Source organism: Humulus lupulus, chromosome 9 (genome assembly GCF_963169125.1).
Source record: "Humulus lupulus chromosome 9, drHumLupu1.1, whole genome shotgun sequence".
Taxonomy (NCBI): domain Eukaryota; kingdom Viridiplantae; phylum Streptophyta; class Magnoliopsida; order Rosales; family Cannabaceae; genus Humulus; species Humulus lupulus.
Window position 1 is genome coordinate 48,475,236 of NC_084801.1, and position 22,120 is coordinate 48,497,355.

At 39.1% G+C, this 22,120-nt stretch overlaps 1 protein-coding gene across 2 annotated transcripts; it reads right to left on the reverse strand.

Moving 5' to 3' along the window:
* Positions 1–803: 803 nt before the first annotated feature.
* Positions 804–13,778, reverse strand: LOC133800887 (protein argonaute 2-like). Of its 2 annotated transcripts, XM_062238989.1 has the most exons (6): positions 13,008–13,778; positions 12,754–12,870; positions 12,550–12,654; positions 11,100–12,303; positions 1,362–2,705; positions 804–1,279 (listed from the first exon to the last, which is right to left on the reverse strand). In XM_062238989.1, exons 1-6 carry the CDS (start codon positions 13,753–13,755, stop codon positions 1,240–1,242), a joined length of 3,558 nt encoding a protein of 1,185 aa, XP_062094973.1. In that variant the 5' UTR covers positions 13,756–13,778; the 3' UTR covers positions 804–1,239. The 2 variants fall into 2 exon arrangements, with proteins under 2 accessions (XP_062094973.1, XP_062094972.1); XM_062238988.1 differs by having other exon boundaries at positions 847–2,705.
* Positions 13,779–22,120: the final 8,342 nt, after the last annotated feature.

Below are 22,120 nucleotides of genomic sequence, written 5' to 3' on the forward strand. Positions count from 1 at the left end.
TTAATAATAGATGTTTACAAATTTGTAACAAATATTTACAATTGTAACATGTATTTACAAATTTGTAATAGATTTTCATATATTTTTTATATTTTAATGTATTTTTGTAGATTTCCCTTAATAAAGTGTTTTATAAATAATGAATATCTTAAATTTATATTTTTGAGTTGTATAGTATAAATAAGATGGTTCCTGTAATTTTTTGGTATAATATTATAACAATATGAAAAAATATATTATTTTTATGTAAATTTTGGTTACGATCTCTTAACAATAAATTATTTTCGTAAATGTTAGTTACAAAAAATATCTTTCAAAGTTATGAAACTAAATTTGTAAACTATTGGTACAAAAATAAAAAATTTAGTTACGAATTTGTTCGTAAGTTTTATGTAAAAAAAAAATACAATTCTAAAACTGATTTTTGTAAATATTATTTACAAACATGTAACAGATGTTTACAATTTTGTAACAGATATTTACAAGTTTGTAAACGTTGATCACAAAAAATTGTATTTTACCACTTTTATTTACAATTTTTCCACTCCGTATTTACGCTTTTGCCACTCCGTGTTTTTATCAAAAAATTTCGTATTTTTGTAATGTACCGTATTTTTCATATTTTTTTTAACTCTTAGTGTATTTTTGTAAATTACCCTTTTTTTTTAAACAAAAGTTCTTAGAGCTTGTTCAAGCTTTCTTGATCTTGTCATTTTCAATTTTCTTATTTTTTTTTAAGCATTTTGTGTTGTATCTCATTCTTCTTTGTATTATTCCCAATAGGCATGAACTCACCCCCATCCTAAAACGTAAAAAATTTAAATTTAAATGACTGAGTCTGAGTCGGACGTTAACAACCAAATTGCAAATACCGAAGAGAGAGAACAGATCAACAGGGTGGTACTAGACCTAGCTTCAGAACTTAGGCAATACATTTAAACATATTCTCAATCAACTCTCTGACCCCACGCACATATAATGCATGCATTAAAGTAAAAGAAGCAAACAAGCTATAAAGCGCACCAAATACAAATACCAAAGGTTCCCAGGAGTCACATAAAAGTCAGCAGAGGAAAATCAAATTAGGATAAACAAACTAAATGTGAATGTAGTTCAAAATTCAAATCCACAAACGTACGGCATCTAGCGCCATATCCTACCACGTACTCCTAAACCTTCATCACTTTACTCAGATAGATTATTGACTCAAACTCATTATCTCCACGCACAAACCTCTCCTCAACCAAAAGGGAGAGGAGAAGAGCACCATTTCCATAACCTGTCAAACAAAAAACATTTGGTCCTTCAGTTTATCGTGCAATTTGATTGAATTCTGGACAAGTGAAGGTGAGGGGCACGACCTAGTGACCGTCTCTACAGTTTCCTGGTACTTTCTACCTCTGTATGCAGCGAGGTGGGCATAGAGCACCGGTGGGACCACCGAGACAGGTTTGGTGCAGCGAGCCAAGGAAAAACACATATCAAAGACGAGCTTCTGTAATTGGACAGAAGTAAATTTGTGCTGATCATACAAGACATGGTAGTGAGTGGGCTTGCTAGTCCCAATGCTACCATGGTGACTGCACAGGTAGAAATCAAACTCAAATGGGTGAACGATTGTTTCCTCCACAACTGTGCCAGGGAGAACATTATCCATTAATCCACGGGAATTCTTACGGAACAAACGAGTTTGGTGGCGCTTCTGGGCAACAATAAGAGTGACAGTTGGGTGATACTTTTGAAGAGCAAGTTTTTCTTTCAGACCACTTAACTCTTCATTGAGAACCATATTGAACTGGCCCTCACTGACCCCATCACGGAAGATGATAATTTTCTTTGGTTTGACTTTATTGAGTCGTTGATAACATTCAATAAGCTCCAAACACATGTCCGCGAATTCAGCAATTTTCTCAGTACGGCACTCTTGGGTTCTCACTCTTGCAGCATAGCGGTAAGGAGTGGGCCAATTCATTGAGGCAGCAACAGCAGCTATGGATGGGCTTGTGGTCGTATTCCGAGAGCCAGGATGGTTGACATCAGCCCCTATAAACATTACATGCTCTGAAACAGTCAGAATGCCAAGATGGCAATCCATCTCTACCTGCATATTTATGCCTCCAAGCTTGGCATTAATCTTGAGAGCAAGGTTGGCAAGATAATTGCCGTCTACTTTGTTTGCACGATTAGCCAAGCAACACTGTGTCACAACACCTATTTTTGTTTCAGCGATCCACTTCAGATACTTGTAACCTGGGTCTTTTCTAGACATTACACAAAGAATAAGTTGCAAGGGGCCTTCAAGCTTCGGGCGAGCAGCTTTAAGCTGGATATCAATAAACTGACCAAGTGTTTCCACGCTAGAGAAATTTTCCATTGATCCTGCTCCATATGCCGGATTTTCCGCTATACTTATATCCAATTCTCGGCATCGCCTTGTAAACTTCGGCAAGAAATTTGTGAATTGTAGTTTGTTTCCTTGCTTCTGTTCTTCACTGCTGAAGTCAAGGACAACCCAATTATTTATGCGTGTTCCTTGCACTAGTGACCTTCTAACCAGGTTCCAATCCAAATTTTCGGATTGAAAAATATTTCTCTTCTTAATTCCTTTCTTGCCTAGCCTCAACTCAGGTGGCTGAATGAGACGTCCACGTACAGTGGTCATACTAGTGTTGACTTCAATTTTAAAGCTTTTAGCGATTTCTCCACTGCCAATAGGACATTATAAAAAAACAGAACCAGTATTAGCTGACTGAATCCACATACCACTATCATATGCTAATAGTATTATTGCCACCATATTCTAATACCATGAACTCATATTTCATCTATTAAAACAACTCACCCTGTTCATCCCAACCAATTAGCTAGCTATTGAAGAGGGCTTCAATAGGAAATAATACGAGTGACAAAGTGCATAAAATAATAATAATAATAATAATAATAATAATCAAAACTGCAAAACTTTTACATATGCCAGATACAAAGCCAGGGCCACAAAAACGAAGATCATTAAATTAGCCATTATATAAGTAAACAATCTGTGGTAAAAATAGTAATCATGACATAACTAATTAGCTATATTTCGGTTACATTTAGTTATTTTTAAACAAACTTTCTGAGGTGTCCAAGTTCTTGAAGACCAATGTGTATATATATAGGAGAAGCTCATTATTCTAAGGATGAGGAGAGAAAGCTGAGAAGAGTGCTCTGGTTTTTCAGATTGAAGAGGTTCATCAAGAAGTTCTAATACATAAGGTTTCGACTCAGAGAATTCTTAGAAGAGTTGAGTGAATTCTTGTATGAGTGTGTGAGGAAATCTTTGTATAGTGAGGAGTTCATTCTTGAGTGAAAATCGGAGAGATTTTGGGAGGCTTAGTAATCTACTGGCTTTCTTGTTTAAAGGATTGGTGTTTTTCGGACCAATTTGGAGCTGTTGTAACAGAGGTGTAACATTTGCCAAATATCAATAAAACCCTTGGGGAAAGCTGGATGTAGGCTAACTATTTGTTAGCTGAACCAGGATAAAATTTATGGTGTTCTTCTTCCTTATTTTCATATTTGTTTAATACTTGTTTCTGTTCTTAACATTGTTAAATTGTTTATTCTATTTGATCTGAATCTTTAAGATATTATAAGCTTAGAACTCAGTTTTATATAGCTTTGATCTTCACCTATATTCTCAGTTTTCTTCCTACAATGGTATCAGAAGCCAGGCTGCAAGGTTAACAAGATCATAGCTACAAGCAAATACAGATCAAGATCTCAGTCATCACCATGGCATCAACTTCTACACGGTTTGATCTTGAAAAATTTGATGGAACGGGTTGACTTCAGTTTGTGGAAAGAGAAGATGATGGCAATCTTGATATATCAGAAACTTGATGAAGCCCTGATCAGTAACACGAAGGATAGCAAAGAACCAAAAGAGAAGAAATCTTCAAGTCTTGATGAGAAGAACTTGATTGCAAGACAAGCTCGGTCAGCTATAATAATGAATTTGTGTGATAATGTGTTAAGGCAAGTCATTGGGGAAAAGACAACTACTGGTCTATGGAATAAGTTGGAACAACTTTACATGACTAAGTCTACTGCATCGAAAATATTTCTAAAAGGAAAGCTATATGGCTTCAAGATGAATGCCATGAATACTCTAGAGCAGAACTTTGATGAAATGACAAAGCTGGTATTAGCCTTGAACAATATGGAGGAGAGTATAAAAGAAGAGGATCAAGCTGTGATACTCTTGAATAGTTTACCAGATCAGTTCAAAGCGATGAGGACTGTCATAATGTACAGTAGGGATACATTGACTTTGGAAGATGTCTTGAGTACACTAAGATCACGAGATGCAGAAATGACTTGGGACAAGGCAACCAGACAACAAAGAACTAAAGAAAGTTTAATTGTTCGTGGCAGACAACCAAAGAAATACTCTCACAGAAATCATTCAAGAAGCCATTCACGTGGACATCACATGTCAAATTATAGGCCTAAAGAAACAAGAAAATGTCACCATTGCGGCAAAGTAGGATGTAACGACCCAAATTCGCTAATAAGGCTTAAGGGCCTTGATTAGCGTGCCAGGAGGGCATGATGGGATTTATGTGTGATTTTAATGATTTAAATGCATGGTTATGATTTAAAGCATGTTATATGACTATTTGTTTATCTGAGATGCATGACTATGTAAGTTAGTGTGCATGTAGGCCCGGATCGTGTTAGAAGGGCATAATTGTAATTTTGGCCCTAATTGGGCGTAACTGTATTGATATGTGTTGATTGTTGAGGCCACAGTGGTATGTGGATGTATCTGTGCTTTGTGACTCGAGGCGATCCCAGTGAGCAGGCTAGCGGAAAGTGTTGACAGGAATTTATACCCAGCTCGGGGCGAGCCTGGGGGTACGAACAGGAATTCAGAGAAATAGATTGAGATTTATTTTGATGATGGGGGATAATTATTTGGTGATTTATCAGGTATTGGGAAGCAACGGGAAAATATTAGAGACACTTGAGGATTAGCGGGAATTGGGTGAATGACTAAAATGGCCCTACTTGAACAAAAGGATTTAGAATTTATAGGGAGGGAGTTTTGGTCATTTGGCTTTTGGAGATAGGTTTTTTTATAAGGCTTTATAGAGAGAGGGAATGCTGAAAGAAAAAGAAAAGAAAGAAGAAGGAAAGAAAGAAAAGAGAGAAAACAGGGGGGGTTTTCTCAAGGAACGGTTTGTGCGTTCTTGCACCGTTCCTCTCCGTTTTTCTTGGGGAAAAGCTCGGTGGAGAGCTAGGATAGGCTGGGCATCAAGAATCTTAAGGTTATACTTGAAGATTTGGCAAGGATTAGCAAGAACACATCAACTTTTGAGGTAAGTTTTAGAGATTTCAGTTTTAAGGGTTTTTGATGGTTTGAGCTGTGTTTTGAGCTGAGTTGATGGGAATTTTAGGGAATTTCTGGGCAAGCCTTGATGAGGAACAAGGTAAGGAGGTCTAGGGTTGAATCAAGGTCGAAATTTGCATCAATGGTAAGAATTCTAAGCCTTTAACTTTGTTGTTGACTGAATTTCTGAGTTTAGGGTTGATCATGGTAGATTTTGAGTTTTGGGTTGCTTGAGCTTGGGATTGAGTTATTGGGATGCTTGGGATGAGTGTGAGGTGTTTATAAGCTTGATTTTGGGTTTGGAAAAGGTTTGGGGAAGTTTGGTTTGAGATTGGTTGGAAGAAATCGCAGAAATGCAATTTTGGGATTTCTGGGCTGCAGCTAGCGCTAGTCAGTGGGCGCTGTAGCGCTAGTCCCTGTTTCTAGGGGGTGCATTCTGCTTGTAGCGCTACAGCGCCCTCTTTAGAGCGCTGTAGCGCTGCACTGTTCACAGAGAGGAATTTTTGAGTTTTGATGTTGGATTTTGACCTAGGGTTCGGGGCTTGTTTCCGCCACTTTGTTTTGGGGATTTGGGACTTCCCGGGGGGCTCGGGATTGGTCCCGAGGCTAGGTATTCGGACTTGGGGTTCGGTGTTGACTTTGACCTATGTTTGTGCCTAGGTGTGCGCTAAGGCTCGGGTGGGATCGTGCTCAAGGAGTCAGGTGATCTAAGCTATTGATTGGAAAGGTAAGAAAACCGTAACACCCGATAATAGGGCATGGCCCCAGATTGTATTATGTGTAAATCTTAACCTTAAATGAACCGTGATGTGTGTGAATATTCATTTCGAATGTACTATATGTGTGATTATGATGAAATGAACGGCAAGGGCCGAGTACGGCGTAGGTCGGGGCGGCCGTGGGGCCGAGTACGGCGTAGGCCGGGGCAGCCGTGGGGCCGAAAGTAACACCTAGCACATGGGATGCTATAGTCAGGGCGGGGCCCGGTGGATTCATGTGTTATACTATATTCAGGGTGGGACCCAAGGGATACATGAGTTATCCTCGCGGTGAGAACCGATACCCCAGGCTTCGGTAAGGCTCTGGGGCGGCTTGGCCGTGTTTGCTTAGTCTAATGGTTGACTTGTTTATCTGTGGATTATCTGTTATGATAAACTGTATAAACTGCATATGTTATGTTCTGCATGAGTTTTCTTGCTGGGCTTCGGCTCACGGGTGCTCTGTGTTGCAGGTAAGGGCAATGACTGAGTCAACCAACCATGAGTACGGAGGGCGTGAAGCGACGCGTACATGTTTGGCCTGCCCGACTGCTTTGGTTGGGGGTTTATTCGAAAATGGCTGTAATAATCTATGATTTTATGATTTCTTAACTGTAACCTTATTTCAAGATGTAATTAGTTTCCAAACCTTATTTTGGGATCCCAAATGTTTAATGATAGAAGTTTTAATGAAACGACGCATTTTCAAAGATTACAGCCTTAACTTTTAATTAGTCACACTTTTGCTCAAAACCTCGGTTAGCGAGTTCATTGCACACTATTTCGTCTTAAAAACTCACTTAGTAACGGCTCTAAGGAAGTAGGGCGTTACATAGGACATCTCATCAAGAACTGTTGGGAGCTTAAGAAAAAAAAAAGAGAAGAAGAGCCCAAAATCACACAGCAAGATGGCAACACATGAGACAATTATTACAGTTCAGATGGAGAAGTTCTTGCAGTCTCACAAGACAGGAAAGTCAAAGAATGGATATTGGATAGTGGGTGCACTTATCACATGTGCCCCATTAAACACTGGTTTATGGATTTACATGAAGTAGAACAAGGCAGTGCATTGATGGGTAATGATCACAAATGCAAAGTTCTTGGGATTGGCTCTATAGCTATCAAGAATTCTGATGGGACAGTTAAAACTTTGAATAAAGTCAGTTATATACCAGATTTAAAAAGGAACTTGATTTCACTTGGAACTCTTAATGATGAAGGGTATAATTATAAAATTGGCAAGGGTACTATGAGGATCACAAAAGGGCAGCTAGTGGTGTTTAAAGGGATTAAAAGAAATGGTCTGTATGTGTTAGATCGGGAAACAGTTCTACTAGCTCAAGCTTCATTTGTAAAACAGAATACAGTGGACTCACAGACATGGCATCTCAGAATGGGTCACATCAGTGAAGCTGGACTCATTGAGCTTTCTAAACAAGGTATTCTGTCAAATTATAAACATATAAACTTACCATTTTGTGAAGTTTGTGTACAGGGCAAACAACATAGACTAAAGTTTGACATAATCAAATTTCGAGCTACAGGGATATTGGAATATGTACATTCTGACTTATGGGGACCTAGTAGAACAACCACAAGAGGAGGTAACAATTTTTTTTTTTCAATAGTGGATGATTATAGTAAAAAGGTTTGGGTCTATCTACTTAAACACAAACATGAATGTCTTGACAAATTTAAAATATGGAAAATATATGTTGAAAATCAAAATGGTTTTAAAATCAAGACATTAAGGACAAATAATGGTTTAGAATATATTAATCATGAGTTTGATAAGTTGTGTTTAGATTGTGGTATAGGAAGACACATAAAAGTGGTAAGAACTCCTCAACAGAATGGGACAGCAGAACAAATGAATAGGACCTTGCTGAATAAAGCGAGATGATTGTTACTTGAGTCAAGATTGAAGAAATCCTTTTGGGGAGAGGCTTTAAGTACAACATGCTACCTGATTAATAGAAGCCCCAACAGAACAAATAATTTCCTTACACCCGAAGAGAAATGGACAGGTAAATCACCTAACTTAACTCACCTCAAATTTTTTGGATGTTTAGCCTATGCTCATCAAATTAATGACAAGCTAGAAAAGAGGGCTGCCAAATGTATTTTTATAGGATATCCTCAAGGAATCAAAGGTTACAAATTATTTGACATTGAATCATCCAAAACTATTATTAGTAGAGATGTAGTGTTTAATGAGCTTGATTTTCCTTTTAAAAGAAATGAGAAGGGTACTGTTTTTTACATGATGCAGGAACCAAGCAACATGAAGATCAAATAAAAGGATTAGAGATAGAAATAACTCATTCAGAAATCAATGACAAGAATGATGACATAGATGAACAACAAGATGACAATGTGAAAGATTATCAGCTTGCTCTTGACAGACAAAGAAGAGAGATCAAGCCACCTATTCGATATGCTAAAGCAGATATAATTGCTTTTGCTTTATCTGCTATGACATCAACACCAACTATGGAACCAACCAGCTATTTTGAAGCTGTTAAGAGAGAAGATTCATACAGATGGAAGGCTGCAATGGAAGAAGAAATGAAGTCCTTAAAGAAAAATGAGACTTGGACATTGGTACCTAGACCCGAGGGACATAAGGTGATAGGGTGTAAGTGGATCTATAAGCTGAAACCAGGCATAACTCCTACAGATCCTATGAGGTATAAGGCATGGTTAGTGGCCAAGGGTTACTCACAAACTGAGGGAATTGACTACTTAGAATTTTTTTCACCTGTTATCAAGCTTAAAACAGTAAGAATGATGCTTGCTTTGGCTGTGCAATTTGATTGGGAGGTAGAACAAATGGATGTTAAAACAGCCTTCTTGAATGACAAGTTGGAAGAGGTTATTCTAATGGAGCAACCCGAAGGATTCAAAGTTGAATCTAAGTTGGAAGATTTGGTGTGTTCCCTTAAGAGGTCATTATATGGCCTTAAACAATCACCATGGCAATGGTACAAAAGATTTGATGAGGTAATGTCTAAAATTGGGTTCAAAAGGTCTGCCTATGATACATGTCTTTATTTCTCAGATTTGAATTCAAATTTTCCCACTTTTTTGCTCATATATGTGGATGATATGCTGCTCATAGGAAGGAACATACAAGAATTCAACAAAGTAAAAGAAGTATTGAAGGGAGAGTTTGAAATGAAGGACTTAAAAGCTGTTAAAAGGATTCTTGGGATCGAAATTCATAGAAACAGAATTGAAAGAAGGATGGTACTTTCTCAATCTCAGTGTCAGTATGTGCAAACTCTTGTGAACAAGTTTAAGATGGCAGACTCAAAAAAAGTTCTTGTCCCTCTAGGTGGTCATTTTGAGTTATCAAAAGAGCAATCTCCTACAACTCAAGTTGATATAAATCAAATGAAAAATATACCTTATGCTGAAGCTATTGGGAGTATAATGTACTCCATGATTAGTACCAGACCTGATATAGCACACTCTTTGAGTGTATTATGTCAAATCTGGGACAAGAACATTGGAAAGGAGTAAAATGGTTACTAAGGTATCTCAAGGGAACATATGATGTTGGTTTAATCTATCAAAAGAGAGGGTTACAGATTAATTTGGAAGGCTTTGTTGATGTTGATTATGCATCAAGTAAGGATGACAGAAAGTCCATCACTTCCTATTGTTTTCTCATTAATGGTTGTTGTATTTCATGGAAATCTCAGCAACAACCTATAGTGACATTGTCTACCATTGAATCTGAATTTATGGCAACAACAGAAGCTTTCAAAGAGGCTATATGGTTTTCGGGTATACTAAGGGAGATTAAAGTTTTGAAAGAAAAATCTATTATATATTTAGATTCTCAGTCCTCAATTCACTTATGTAAAAATCCTGTTTCTCATGAGAGATCCAAGTATATAGATGTGAGACATTTCTGGATAAGGGACAAGATTGAAGGAGGAGAAATAACTCTCGAAAAGGTGGACAGTGAAGAGAATGCAGCTGATGCTGGTACTAAGATTTTGCCTGTTCTTAAGTTCCAACACTGTTTGGAACTTATGAATGTTGGAAAAGGCTAAATCTGAGTTTTTCCCCAAGGTGTTTATAATTAGTCATGTCATGATTAAGGAGGAATTTGTGGTAAAAATAGTAATCATGATATAACTAATTAGCTATATTTCGGTTACACTTTAGTTATATTGGTTTCTTGTTCTTTTTAAACAGAACTTGCTGAGGTGTCCAAGTTCTTGAAGACCAATGTGTATATATATAGGAGAAGCTCATTATTCTAAGGATGAGGAGAGAAAGCTGAGAAGAGTGCTCTGGTTTTTCAGATTAAAGAGGTTCATCAAGAAGTTCTAATACATAAGGTTTCGGCTCAGAGAATTCCTAGGAGAGTTGAGTGAATTCTTGTATGAGTGTGTGAGGAAATCTTTGTATAGTGAGGAGTTCATTCTTGAGTGAAAATCGGAGAGTTTTTGGGAGGCTTAGTAATCTACTGGCTTTCTTGTTTAAAGGATTGGTGTTTTTCAGACCAATTTGGAGCTGTCGTATCATAGGTGTAATATTTGCCAAAGATCAATAAAACCCTTGGGAAAAGCTGGATGTAGGCTAACTATTTGTTAGCTGAACCAGAATAAAATTTCTGGTGTTCTTCTTCCTTATTTTCATATTTGTTTAATACTTGTTTCTGTACTTAACATTGTTAAATTGTATTCTGTTTGATCTGAATCTTTAAGATATTATAAGCTTAGAACTCAGTTTTATATAGCTTTGATCTTCACCTATATTCTCAGTTTTCTTCCTACACAATCAGGCAAGAGTTAAAAGCATTCAAGAAAGGTCTTAATTATCAGAAAATAATCCATTAACTGAGCAATTAAGATCGTCACTGTAGTATATATTCTATGGCAAGAGTTTTACTAATATTATTGTTAAACAGACAAGAATGAAATTAATAAGAATGAGGGTTTGCATACCCGTAAGGACCATCTGTTGAACGCGCTATTTTCGCTATCTTATCTGCTCTTATATCTGGCTTCATCAAATTAACATTACCTCTTTTCATGCCTTCATCTTTCGGTTTATCACACCTTTGCCACTCAACAATTTGACAGAACTCCATTGGTACATAGTTACGTCTATCGCTTCTCCCTATATCCAAGCATGGTAACGCTGACTTCTTAATTTCAATGCCATATTTCTCCTTAAAATACTTCAACAGTTCAACCTCCCTGTCAGGAATCTTACCAGCTGGATCAACAACAGCAAACTTAGTACATTCAGCAATTTCGGGAGCTAACCCTTTTACGACGAACTTTTGTTTAGTTTTACGGTGAGTCACGTAAACTTTCAATCCCTTCAACACTTCCTCGACTGATTTTCTACGGGACTCGAAATCGTTGGGTGAACAAAAGTAATTATATGTATTAAAACTTGTAATTTGTTTCTTCAGGAACTCCAAAACTGGCACACGTTTACTCATAGCCAGAGTAGAGTGGTCTAGGCACAAGGATAAACCCTGAGAAGTAGGCTTTAAGCTATGCTGAAATCCTTCATAGTTATAAAACCCACAATCCGGGCCCAGGGTGTTTTTAGACTCTCGAGTGTCGTAAAAGCTCCGGCCAGAAGAAATCATACTCCTAGCCGGATTCTCCTTCATCACCAAATCCAACCCCTGTAGTACTTCACGAAGGTTCTCACTCGACGGAAGCCGTCCATGTAAGTATTCATCTAACTTGCGCAGACTCGAATCTTTGTTACTGCATGGTACAATGTTGACAGTTAAGTAGTCTTCCACCGGAAATATTCCACCTTTTCTTTTTTCTTCTTCCGCACAAAACAGAATCTTCTGACCATCGTAGGCAGTTTTCTTCCATGGTGGTAACTCTGTAGGATAGTCACTGAGTAACTTCTCTATGATCGTTCGAAGATCAGAATTGGGGATTTTCACAGACCGATCACGTCCAGCCTTTGGGAAGACACTTACGTCATAGCGATGTATACTTATCTCAGGATCGAATGTCACAAGAAAGTGATTGGCGAAGAGCTGAACTTTTTCTCGTTTGTCACCATCCTTATTAGGCGGAGGCCGTTTTATTGGAACTAGATTGTTTGCGTTTCCGGATGGTTGAGACTGCGAACTTGAGATTGTCGTCTTTTGCATGTCAGAAATAACGAGATCTGTGAACAGAGTATATATATATTTATAATCCCATCATCATTCCGAAAATTATTATTCTTACATAGTGCAATGTATCATAACTAAAGTAGACAAATAAATTAAACAACCATTCCTAAATCAGTCCAAACTTCTAGTTTCTATAGTAACATTTCTATTTTGTTTTTCACTTAAACAGAGGGAGAAAGCAAAGTATATGTGTGTGTACAACAGTATATATATATGAAACAATTAAAAAAACTCCATACCTAAAGAAGAAGTCTCGGATTCAACCGCTGTAGGCTGGCTTGTAGCAGAAGGTAGCGGTTTCAATCCTCTGTCAGGACTCCCCCAAACTCCACCTCTTCCTACGCCTGGGCCATCAAATCAATATTTCTATTTAAATTTTCAACGAAATAGCAATGTAGGTGTGTGTCAGTGTGTATATAATATTTATATATACAAATCCGTACCCAAAGTAGGCGTCTCGGGCTCGGTCGAATGAGGCGGACTTGTACCAGAAGGCAACCGCACTTTCAGTGCGCTGCGAGCACTCCCCCAAACTCCACCTCCTCTTCCTACACCACGGCCTGAAAAATATCCACAACTCCACCTCCTCTGGTCAAATTTTTACCGAAATATAGCCAAATAGCAGTGCGTGCGTATGTATATATATTACACACATATATATATATATATATTTATAGATATGAAAACAACTCTGTACCTGAAGAAGGTGTCTCGGATTCAAGAGGAGCATTCGAACTTGTACCAGGACGAAACTGTTCCTTCAACCCTGTGCCAGAACCTCCCCAAACTCCACGTCCTCTGCCTACGACAGGGATAGAAAATCCCTGACCAAACTTAATCGGACTCGGAGAAGATAGTGTCTCCGTCTGACCGCGATCGCCACTAGATTGGCTGCCAGTGCCACTGCCACTACCACCAGATTGGCTAGACAAACGCCTCGTTTGATTCCCAGGACGCAGAGGACTGAGAGCAGGATATTCTTCTTCCTTCTGGTTTTGCTGGTATCGATCTCCAGCATGGCGACCACCACCATCTCCACTTGTACCAGCACTATTTCTTCCTCTACTTCTTGCTCCACCAACGCCGCCGACACCAGCATCTCCTCCTCTACCTCTTGCTCCACTAGCACCAACATCTCTTCCACTACTTCTTGCTCCACAATCGCCATCAGCAGAAACTCCAGCATCAGTAGCTCTTCCCCTACCCCATGCTCCACTAGCACCAACATCTCTTCCTCTACTTCTTGCTCCACTATCGCCAACATCAGCAAATCTTCCCCTACCCCTTGCTCCACCAGCATCAGCATCTCTTCCTCTACCTCTTTCTCCACTTCCTCTACCTTCCCCGCGGGCACAACCACCAACACGTCGGCCCTGGCTTCCGCCGACATCGCTGCCTCTTCCTCTTGCTCTACCCCTGCTAGTACTGCTTCCTCCACTCTCCATTGGATTTTTAAGCGGGAGCTCTACCCTGCTAGTCACTGATTTTGAGTGTTAGTACGACACCTTGATTTTATATTCTTACTACTGAGAATAGGAATGAAAAGACGATTTTACCCCTCTAACGGTTTCTTTTATTTATACTTGTTTATTTTATAAATTATTACAGAGTTGGGTTTGGAGAGCATCGGGTTCGCTCTTTTCGACAAAATTCTCTGGCCACGTCTCACACGAGAGAATTCAACATTCGGGGTAAGAAGCTCATGTCCTAAATTCTAAATTTTCCAACAATATTCTAAATTTTGTTTGATTTGTAAATATTTTTTAAAGTCAAATTATAAGGAAAAAAAAAGGCATTGCCAAACATATGTCAGGTACAAATGGATTCAAATCATCATTTCCATTAATAATTTTTATATTTCATAAATCATCACGTCACAATTTACCAAATTTGTGTAAATATATTTGTTATATATATATTAATTGTTATATATATGTATTAAATATAGCAAAATTTTCACATATATATAAGTATACCCTTAAAATTATATGTTACCATAGTAATGGTCTTAAGCACAACATAAACAAATTAATTAAAACTAAGTTATATAGATAATGAATTAGGCAATTAAAGAAGAGAGGGATATGAGAGGTGGCCAAGGGGAAGCTCCACAAAATATCCTAGTATAATTAATATTACTAATTTTGTGGACGCAGATTCTCTGTTTTACTTTTCTGTACAATTTTTAATAATTACGTAATCATGATTACATTTTTAGTGATTTGCTATAATAAGTTAATAAATTATTATTTATAAAGTTTTTGTTTTAAGAATTAAATTAATAATAATTTTTTTAAAATATATTAATTATTTATTATTTTAGAGTTTAGATTTTAGTCCTTTTTAAATATTTCACATTCCATCTATCCAATACATTATATCCGATCCTGAATTCTTACATATCATAAAGCGAACCAGAACTAAAATTATATGATCCTGAATTCTTACATATCATAAAGGCAACCAAAACTAAAATTATATGAACCTGAATTCTTACATATCATAAAGCAATGATAGTACTTTAAAGGAAGACAGTGAGGCAAGGCTAATGAAGGTAGCATGGTTGACTTTACCAATAGGAGTACTTGTTAGGATGCTTTTTTTGTCTTTTGGTGGCAAGAATTATCTTATCTGATTCATATAGGCAAGCTATCTTTGGTTAATAGTAATTTGCTATATCTCTCTGTATATGGTATTTGGTATTTCCCCCCTTTTTGCCATCTTTTAATGAAACTATCTAGCGGAAGATTACTCCGTGTTATACCCAAATTTCGAGATTAAATATATAGTCTCGAAATGTAGGCTCAAAAATGTTAAACTCGAGATTAACAAGTATTAGGAATACACTTGTATAAATTGACAAATGGTTCTAGATTTGCTATATGCATTCTAGCATGCATGCTCGAAGATATCAACTTTCTCCGAGGAATGAATTCGACCGAATTAGTGGACGAGGAGGAGGCAACAACTAGAATGATGAGCTCGAAGCTTTTCTAGTTTCGAAAGTGCGTCAAGACAACAATCGAGCTCAACGACGCGTTTACCACATGGTAAAGCTTTAAGGAAATCCCTATTTCGTAGGGATTCGGTAAAATCGTGTCTTGAATCCCTATTTCCAAGGGATTGTTATTTTAATTGATGCACTTGATTGTATTATTTATTCAGATATTTATTTCAAATTTGAATATTTGATTGTAACTTCCCTGAATTGGAGGGAAGATACTCCTACAACCAGGTCTATAAATAGCCAAGAATGAATCATTTGTATAGAGGCTGAAATTTGTACTCAAGAAATTCTGCCAAATTGCTTTCATTCGAAGCCTTGAGAGAGTATTCATAATAATAGTAACTCGTGGACGTAGGCAGATTTTAACTACTGAATCACGTAAAAATCTCTGATTTCTTCTATTGATTCTATATCATTGTTTAGTGCTCTTCATAATTAAGTTGACGAAAAATGGCATCAATAGTTTGGTACTTTCGTTGAGAACATTAAGCAAATATATATATTGTTTAATCAAAACCTCCTGCACAACATCAATGGCTGCCTTGAACATCCCCGGAACTGGTGGACAACCATTACCCCAAATTCCCAAGGAGTGTACTCCTCAGGTTGAGAACCACCCACGGAGGCCCGGGAAGCAGCCCATGGTAGATCAGAGCCCCGATTAGGGGAGTGCATCATCAGCGTCTAGAGGGTGGCCTAATCAGACCCCCAGGCCTGATGAAGACTTGTACTATAATCCTGAAAGGTACATACCGATCATTGAATTGGAAACTCGCAAATTACGTGAGCAGTTGGCTGCGATGAAACGAGGAGTTGGTGAGGCAACCCGTTTGAAGTACATGTACCGCCTCAAAGGGCCAAAGGACAACCCCGAAGGAGTACGGCTGTCAGGATGGCTGAGCAAAGGGCCCAACAGCCTCAACCGAGGCCCAGGACAAACACCGTCAATGGTCAACCTGGAAAAACGCTCAAAATCCTGCTAGGAACAATCCTACAAGAAATGTCCCTGCAGGAACTGAGAATAATCGAGTTGTTCCGATAGCTCGGAATGATAACCCTGAACCTGTCAGGAACAACCCGGAGCCTGTCCGAGCCAATGCTGAACCTTCTAGACCAAATAACGGGAGGCCACCGCCCTCGCCAATAAGGCATCCACCTTCTCCAATAAGACATCCCTCTCCAACTCGATAGGCACCCCAACCAGTTCCCAATGGGAACCGGGCAGGGGATCGGACACCCCAGAGGCCCTCTCGGAGTGCTCGAAGTGGGAGCCGAGACAGAAGCCATAGGGCTCGACCTGAGCAAGGGGTGAACGTGAGGCCCCGCGAGAGGCTCGTCGAGGACATATGGCACCTGAACCATCGGAAAATCATATGTCGAGGTCATAAACAACTGGGGCGAGGGTGTAAGTAGAAAATCCACCTCGTAACAATCGAGCCACGCAACAACAGTAACAAGAGAGGAATGTCAGCTTCCTTAGTGGAAGTCTGGACCTTAGTTGGTCAGTGAGTGTGTATAACACCGAGCCCAGAAATAATGGGAATTACGAGAATGACTATCTTAATCTTTGAGATCATCTGAATCAAAATCAGGGGCAGACTAACCCGCCAAACCTGGACTTACGAACACATTTAAATAACCAAAGGGAGCCTTTGCAACCAGCGCATGGGAATCAGTATAACCCTGTACTAGGATAAGGAGTTGGAGTTCTTGCGAACAATAACCAGCTGCCACTAATGCAAGCTCCCCCTCTGATGGATTTGGTCCAAGAAAGGATCAAACACCTTGAAAAGACATTCAGGCTTCTTCCAGAAGAAAAAAATAAGGACAAGGCTTACGACTCCAATGATGAGCTCGAGCCTTTTGCTCCCCACATCTCAAATACCCCATTTCCTCATGGCTTTAAGATACCCCATGTGGCACCCTACATTGGGACTTCTGACCCATATAGCTACATGAGTACGTTTAACACAATAATGTGAGCCAACAACGTTGGATACGAGCTAAGATGTATGCTCTTTTCGACCACACTCACTGGACCAGCAAAAAACTGGTTTGACAAGTTCCAGAGACACTCGATCTCATCACGGGAACAACTGTCTTGGAAATTCAAGAAGCAATTCCAAGCTATGAAGGGTGTCAAGCCTGAGGCCTCAACATTGACTAATGTTAGGCAGCATCCACGAGAGTTGTTAAAATGTTACCTGGCCAGATTCAACATAGAAGTGGCACGAGCTCGAAATGTCGATGACAGTGGTCATCTCATGGTAGTAAAAGCTGGAGTATTTCCAGGGAGTCCCCTTTGGGACAACATGCAAATAAAACCCGCGAGGACGATAACTGAGTTCAATACTAGGGCTTAGAGATTTGTCAATGTAGAAGAGGCGAGGTCGGCACTCAAGCTGACTCCTCAACCCATAATAACTACAACGATAAACATTAACTCAACCTCGGCTATGCCCTCCATGTTGCATCCCTCAGGAGATAACCCTTCCAAGAGAAAGAAGAATGAAGGGAATAACTCGGACGCTGATGGGGGCAAGAAGAAAAAAGGAGAAAAATACTTCTCTATTTACGCAGTCTATACCAAGCTCACAGATACTCGGGAGAACATTTTTGTCACAAATGAAAACCAGGTTTCTTTCAGACGACCTGATTCGATGCGAAACCAGAAGTCTAAGAGGGATACCAAAAAATTCTGCAGATTTCATAGGGACATTGGTCATACCACTGATGAATGCAGACAATTAAAGGACGAGATCGAAGATTTAATCTCGAGATGATAATTTGGGCAGTATGTTACAAAAAAAAATCCGACCCAAGCTCTGCCTGTGCAGAGGGTAGCTCCTACACAACCTACCCAATAGATTGCGACCCCACACACAAGGGAGGATAAATGACCTCCCACGATCGATAGAGAAGTTGTAATAACCATTGTTGAGGGACCAAATATCACTGGGTCGGGTAGAAATGCCCAGAAGAGATATGTCAACGAGCTCAAAACAAGGGATGGATTTCCCTATGAACCTGAACCCCGAGCTCTAAAACAATAGAGGGTTGAGTCCCAACCCATTACATTCATCGAAGAAGACGCCTCGCACATCCAATTCCCTCATAATAACCCTTTGGTCATTACTTTTAGATCACCAATAAGAGGGTGCATCGAGTCCCGATCGATAACAGGAGCTCGATCAACATCCTCTATAAGCCCACTTTAGAAAAAATGGGACTCTCCGTCCGAGACCTAAAAGCCTGTGCGACGACATTGTATGGATTTTTGGGAGAGGGAGTAGCCAGTACGAGATCTATGAAGATCCTCGTAACCTTGGGAGACTATCCAGTCTCAGTAGCCAAGATAATGGAGTTTATCGTAGTAGACACCCTTTCAGCCTACAATGTACTGCTTGGAAGACCAGCCCTAATTAGGCTGGGGGCAGTTTCATCTGTGAGGCACCTGGCCATGAAATTCCCATCACCCAATGGCATTGGGACGCTAAAAGGAGACCAACTGGGCGCTCAAGAATGCTACAACAGCTCGATGAGGGGAAAGAGCCAAACAAGGGCACAGACGCTTGTTATCATACACGAGATAAGTGAGACGGTGTATGAGGTCAAAGAAGAGATCGACCCCAGATAGAGGAGGATAGGGCCAATCTCGTACCGATCGAAGAGCTCGAGGACGTTGAGCTTGATGATAAGGATACCACTAGGGTGGTAAAAATAGGGAAGAACCTTGCAAAGGATGAGGGATATCAATTAATCTGCTTCCCACCTAAACAACAGAAAAGGAGGCTCCTAGATGATAAAAGGAAAAAGGCCTTGAAAGAGGAAGTCGAAAGACTGAAGGAAAATCAGTTTATTCGAGATGCTTTCTATCTCGATTGGATAGCCAATCCAGTGATATTTTCGAAGCCCAATAGAAAGTGGTGAACTTGCATTGATTATTCGGACCTCAACAAGGCATGTCCAAAGGATTGCTTCCCCTACCTCAAACCGATCAGCTCGTGGATGCTACCACGGGTCACGACATCATGTCATTCATGGACGCATATTCTGGACATAACCAGATAGCCATGCATGCACCCAATCAGGAGTATATGAGCTTCATGACCGATAAAGGCTTATACTGCTACAGTGTGATGTCTTTCGGACTCAAGAACACCGGGGGCACATATCAAAGATTGGTAAATAGGATGTTTACCGAGAAAATAGGGAACAACATGGAAGTGTATGTGGATGACATGCTGGTCAAATCCAAGCATAACTGCAACCATGTTGACGATCTTCCAGAATTCTTTGCTATACTCTGAAAGTACAATATGAGACTTAGCCCACATAAATGCTCATTTGGGGTGTCTTTCGCGAAAGTTTCTCGGGTTCATAGTAAACGCTTGGGGCATAGAGACAAACTCGGATAAGATCAAGGAATTAATTGATATGCCCTCACCTCAGGAGCATAAAGATGTCCAAAGTTTAACTGGACGAATGGAAGCCTTAAGTAGGTTCATATCGAAATCTACGGACATATGTCTTCTGTTCTTTAATCTTTTGAGAGGGGGCAATAAATTTGAATGGTCAGAAGAATGCGAGCTCTCTTTTCAAGCCCTTAAAAAGCACCTCGCTGAACCACCAATCTTATCCAAACCAATCACAGGGGAAATTTTGTACTTGTACCTCGCCACAACTGAGCATGCAATTAGTGCAGTACTTGTTCGGGAGGACAAGAAAGTACAAAAACCTGTTTATTATGTTAGTAAAAGGTTACTGGGGGTAGAGTCGAGATATCCATTAATGGAAAAGCTAGCCTTGTGCTTGATACATGCATCTCAAAAACTCCGACCTTACTTCCAGGCGCATCCTGTACACGTGTTGACTAATCAACCATTGAGACAAGTGTTGTCAAAACCTGAGGCATCCGGGAGACTGTTAAAATGGGTGGTCGATCTCAGACAATTCGAGATCACATATCATCCGAGAATGATGATCAAAGGACAAGACTTGGCGGATTTCATAGTTGAATGTACAGGAATCACCAATGAGGAAGTCATAACCCCAGCCTGCGAGTTGTGGATACTTTACGTCGATGGGTCTTCGATTGAGAACGGATCGGGGGTAGAAATTATCTTAATCACACTGATAGGAAATCGTTTCACTCAACCTTACGATTTGGCTTCGAGACGTCAAATAACGAGGCTGAATACGAAGCACTATTATCAGGACTTCGGATAGCTTCCGTCAACCAGGTTTTAGGAGAATAACAAGCTCGGGGGATCAAAATGGAAGCTTACTTGGAGAAGGCCAAAGCAGCAGTCGGGCAAACCAAGTTGTACGCCATTGAACAAGTTTCGCGGTAGCAAAATTCAAATGCAGATGTGTTGGCTCGACTCACCACAACCAAGTAAGCCAATACACTCAATGTGGTGTTGGTCAAATTTCTACCAATTCCAAGCATAGTCGAGCCTAAAGAAGATGACGTCAACATGATAGACTCACAACCTATGGGCTTACAGGACAAACAACTCGAACCTCAACAAGCCACACCTTTTCTCCTTGGCTTACGGTTGCGAAGCTATGCTGCCTATCAAGGTTGAAATCCCAACAATTAGACCTGAAGCATATGACCAAACCTCAAACCAATCTTAGCTCGAAGAAACTCTGGAGCTAATCGAAGAAAAGCGAGACGAAGCCCAATTTAAAAATGTCGCATATCAGCAAAGGGCTACAAGGTCCTTCAACAAAAGGGTTCGAGAAAGAAAATTTGGATTGAGAGATTTGGTGCTCATGCGTGTGCTGGTCACACGAGACCCCTCTCCACGCGTACTCGGGCCTAATTGGGATGGACCTTACCAAATTGAATCAATTATTCCATCTGGTGTTTATAAACTAGCGAGATTAAATGGAGAATTGGTTCCACAAGCTTGGAATGGTGAATATCTACGACCTTATTATCAGTAATGTAAGAATGATGTTTATTCAGTTGTAACCAAGCTTATACTTAATTCTTTCTTTTTATTAATAAAGCATTGATTTTTATTCCAATTTTATAAATTTTTATTGTTATACTTTTTGCAAGCTCTCAAAATTCAATAACCTAAGATTACAATCATAAGATATTAAAGGGGCATAAATGGTATAAAATCATACCATAAGCTCAAAAAAAATATAACATCAATAAGAATAAACTCTAATAGCAGTGTATGGATTGTTAACCAAGCATGAAGTAAACAATAACATTGTATGGATTATTAACCAAACACAGATTAAAAAAATATGGAACAAACCAGCAAACTCTAATCGACATGATTAAAAGTTGGAATTTTAGATAAACCAATAAAATTTATAAGTCCAGACAAAGTTGGAAATTTTTTCAAAATAAGTTTTGATCTCGCAACCTCGAGACCATACTTCAGGAGGAGAAAAAGTTACTATAGTTAAGCAAAAAAAAAAAAAAAAAACTAGACTAACGAGGTTACATGCCAATAAGTATTTTTTTAATGAAAATATGTGGTAAAATTAATATTCGACCTTGAAGATAACGAAGTCAAAAATGTGCAATCGAATGAACCACGTATGAATATATGAAAATTCGAACTTAAGCATGACAGTAATTGTATAGATAAACAAATACAAAAGCAAGTACTTTATAGTATGCTCGAAATATTTCGAAGCTAGAAATATGAAGTATGCGATAAAGGAAAAAAAATGATAAAGGTAGATAATATGCATAAAGATTTCGAGAAAGGGATTTAAGCATAAAAAACTACCATTTAAATATGAATTTGTCAAATAACTCAAACCTTGAG

What these genes read in the sequence shown, in the direction of transcription:
- LOC133800887 (XM_062238988.1), bottom strand. Translation starts at nt 13,755, where the DNA reads ATGGAGAGTGGAGGAAGCAGTACTAGCAGGGGTAGAGCAAGAGGAAGA. An exon ending in ATCCGAGACACCTTCTTCAG is followed by an intron (nt 12,871 to 13,007) that starts GTACAGAGTTGT and finishes GATATTTTTCAG; the next exon opens with GCCGTGGTGTAGGAAGAGGA. An exon ending in ATCCGAGACTTCTTCTTTAG is followed by an intron (nt 12,304 to 12,549) that starts GTATGGAGTTTT and finishes CTCTGTTCACAG; the next exon opens with ATCTCGTTATTTCTGACATG.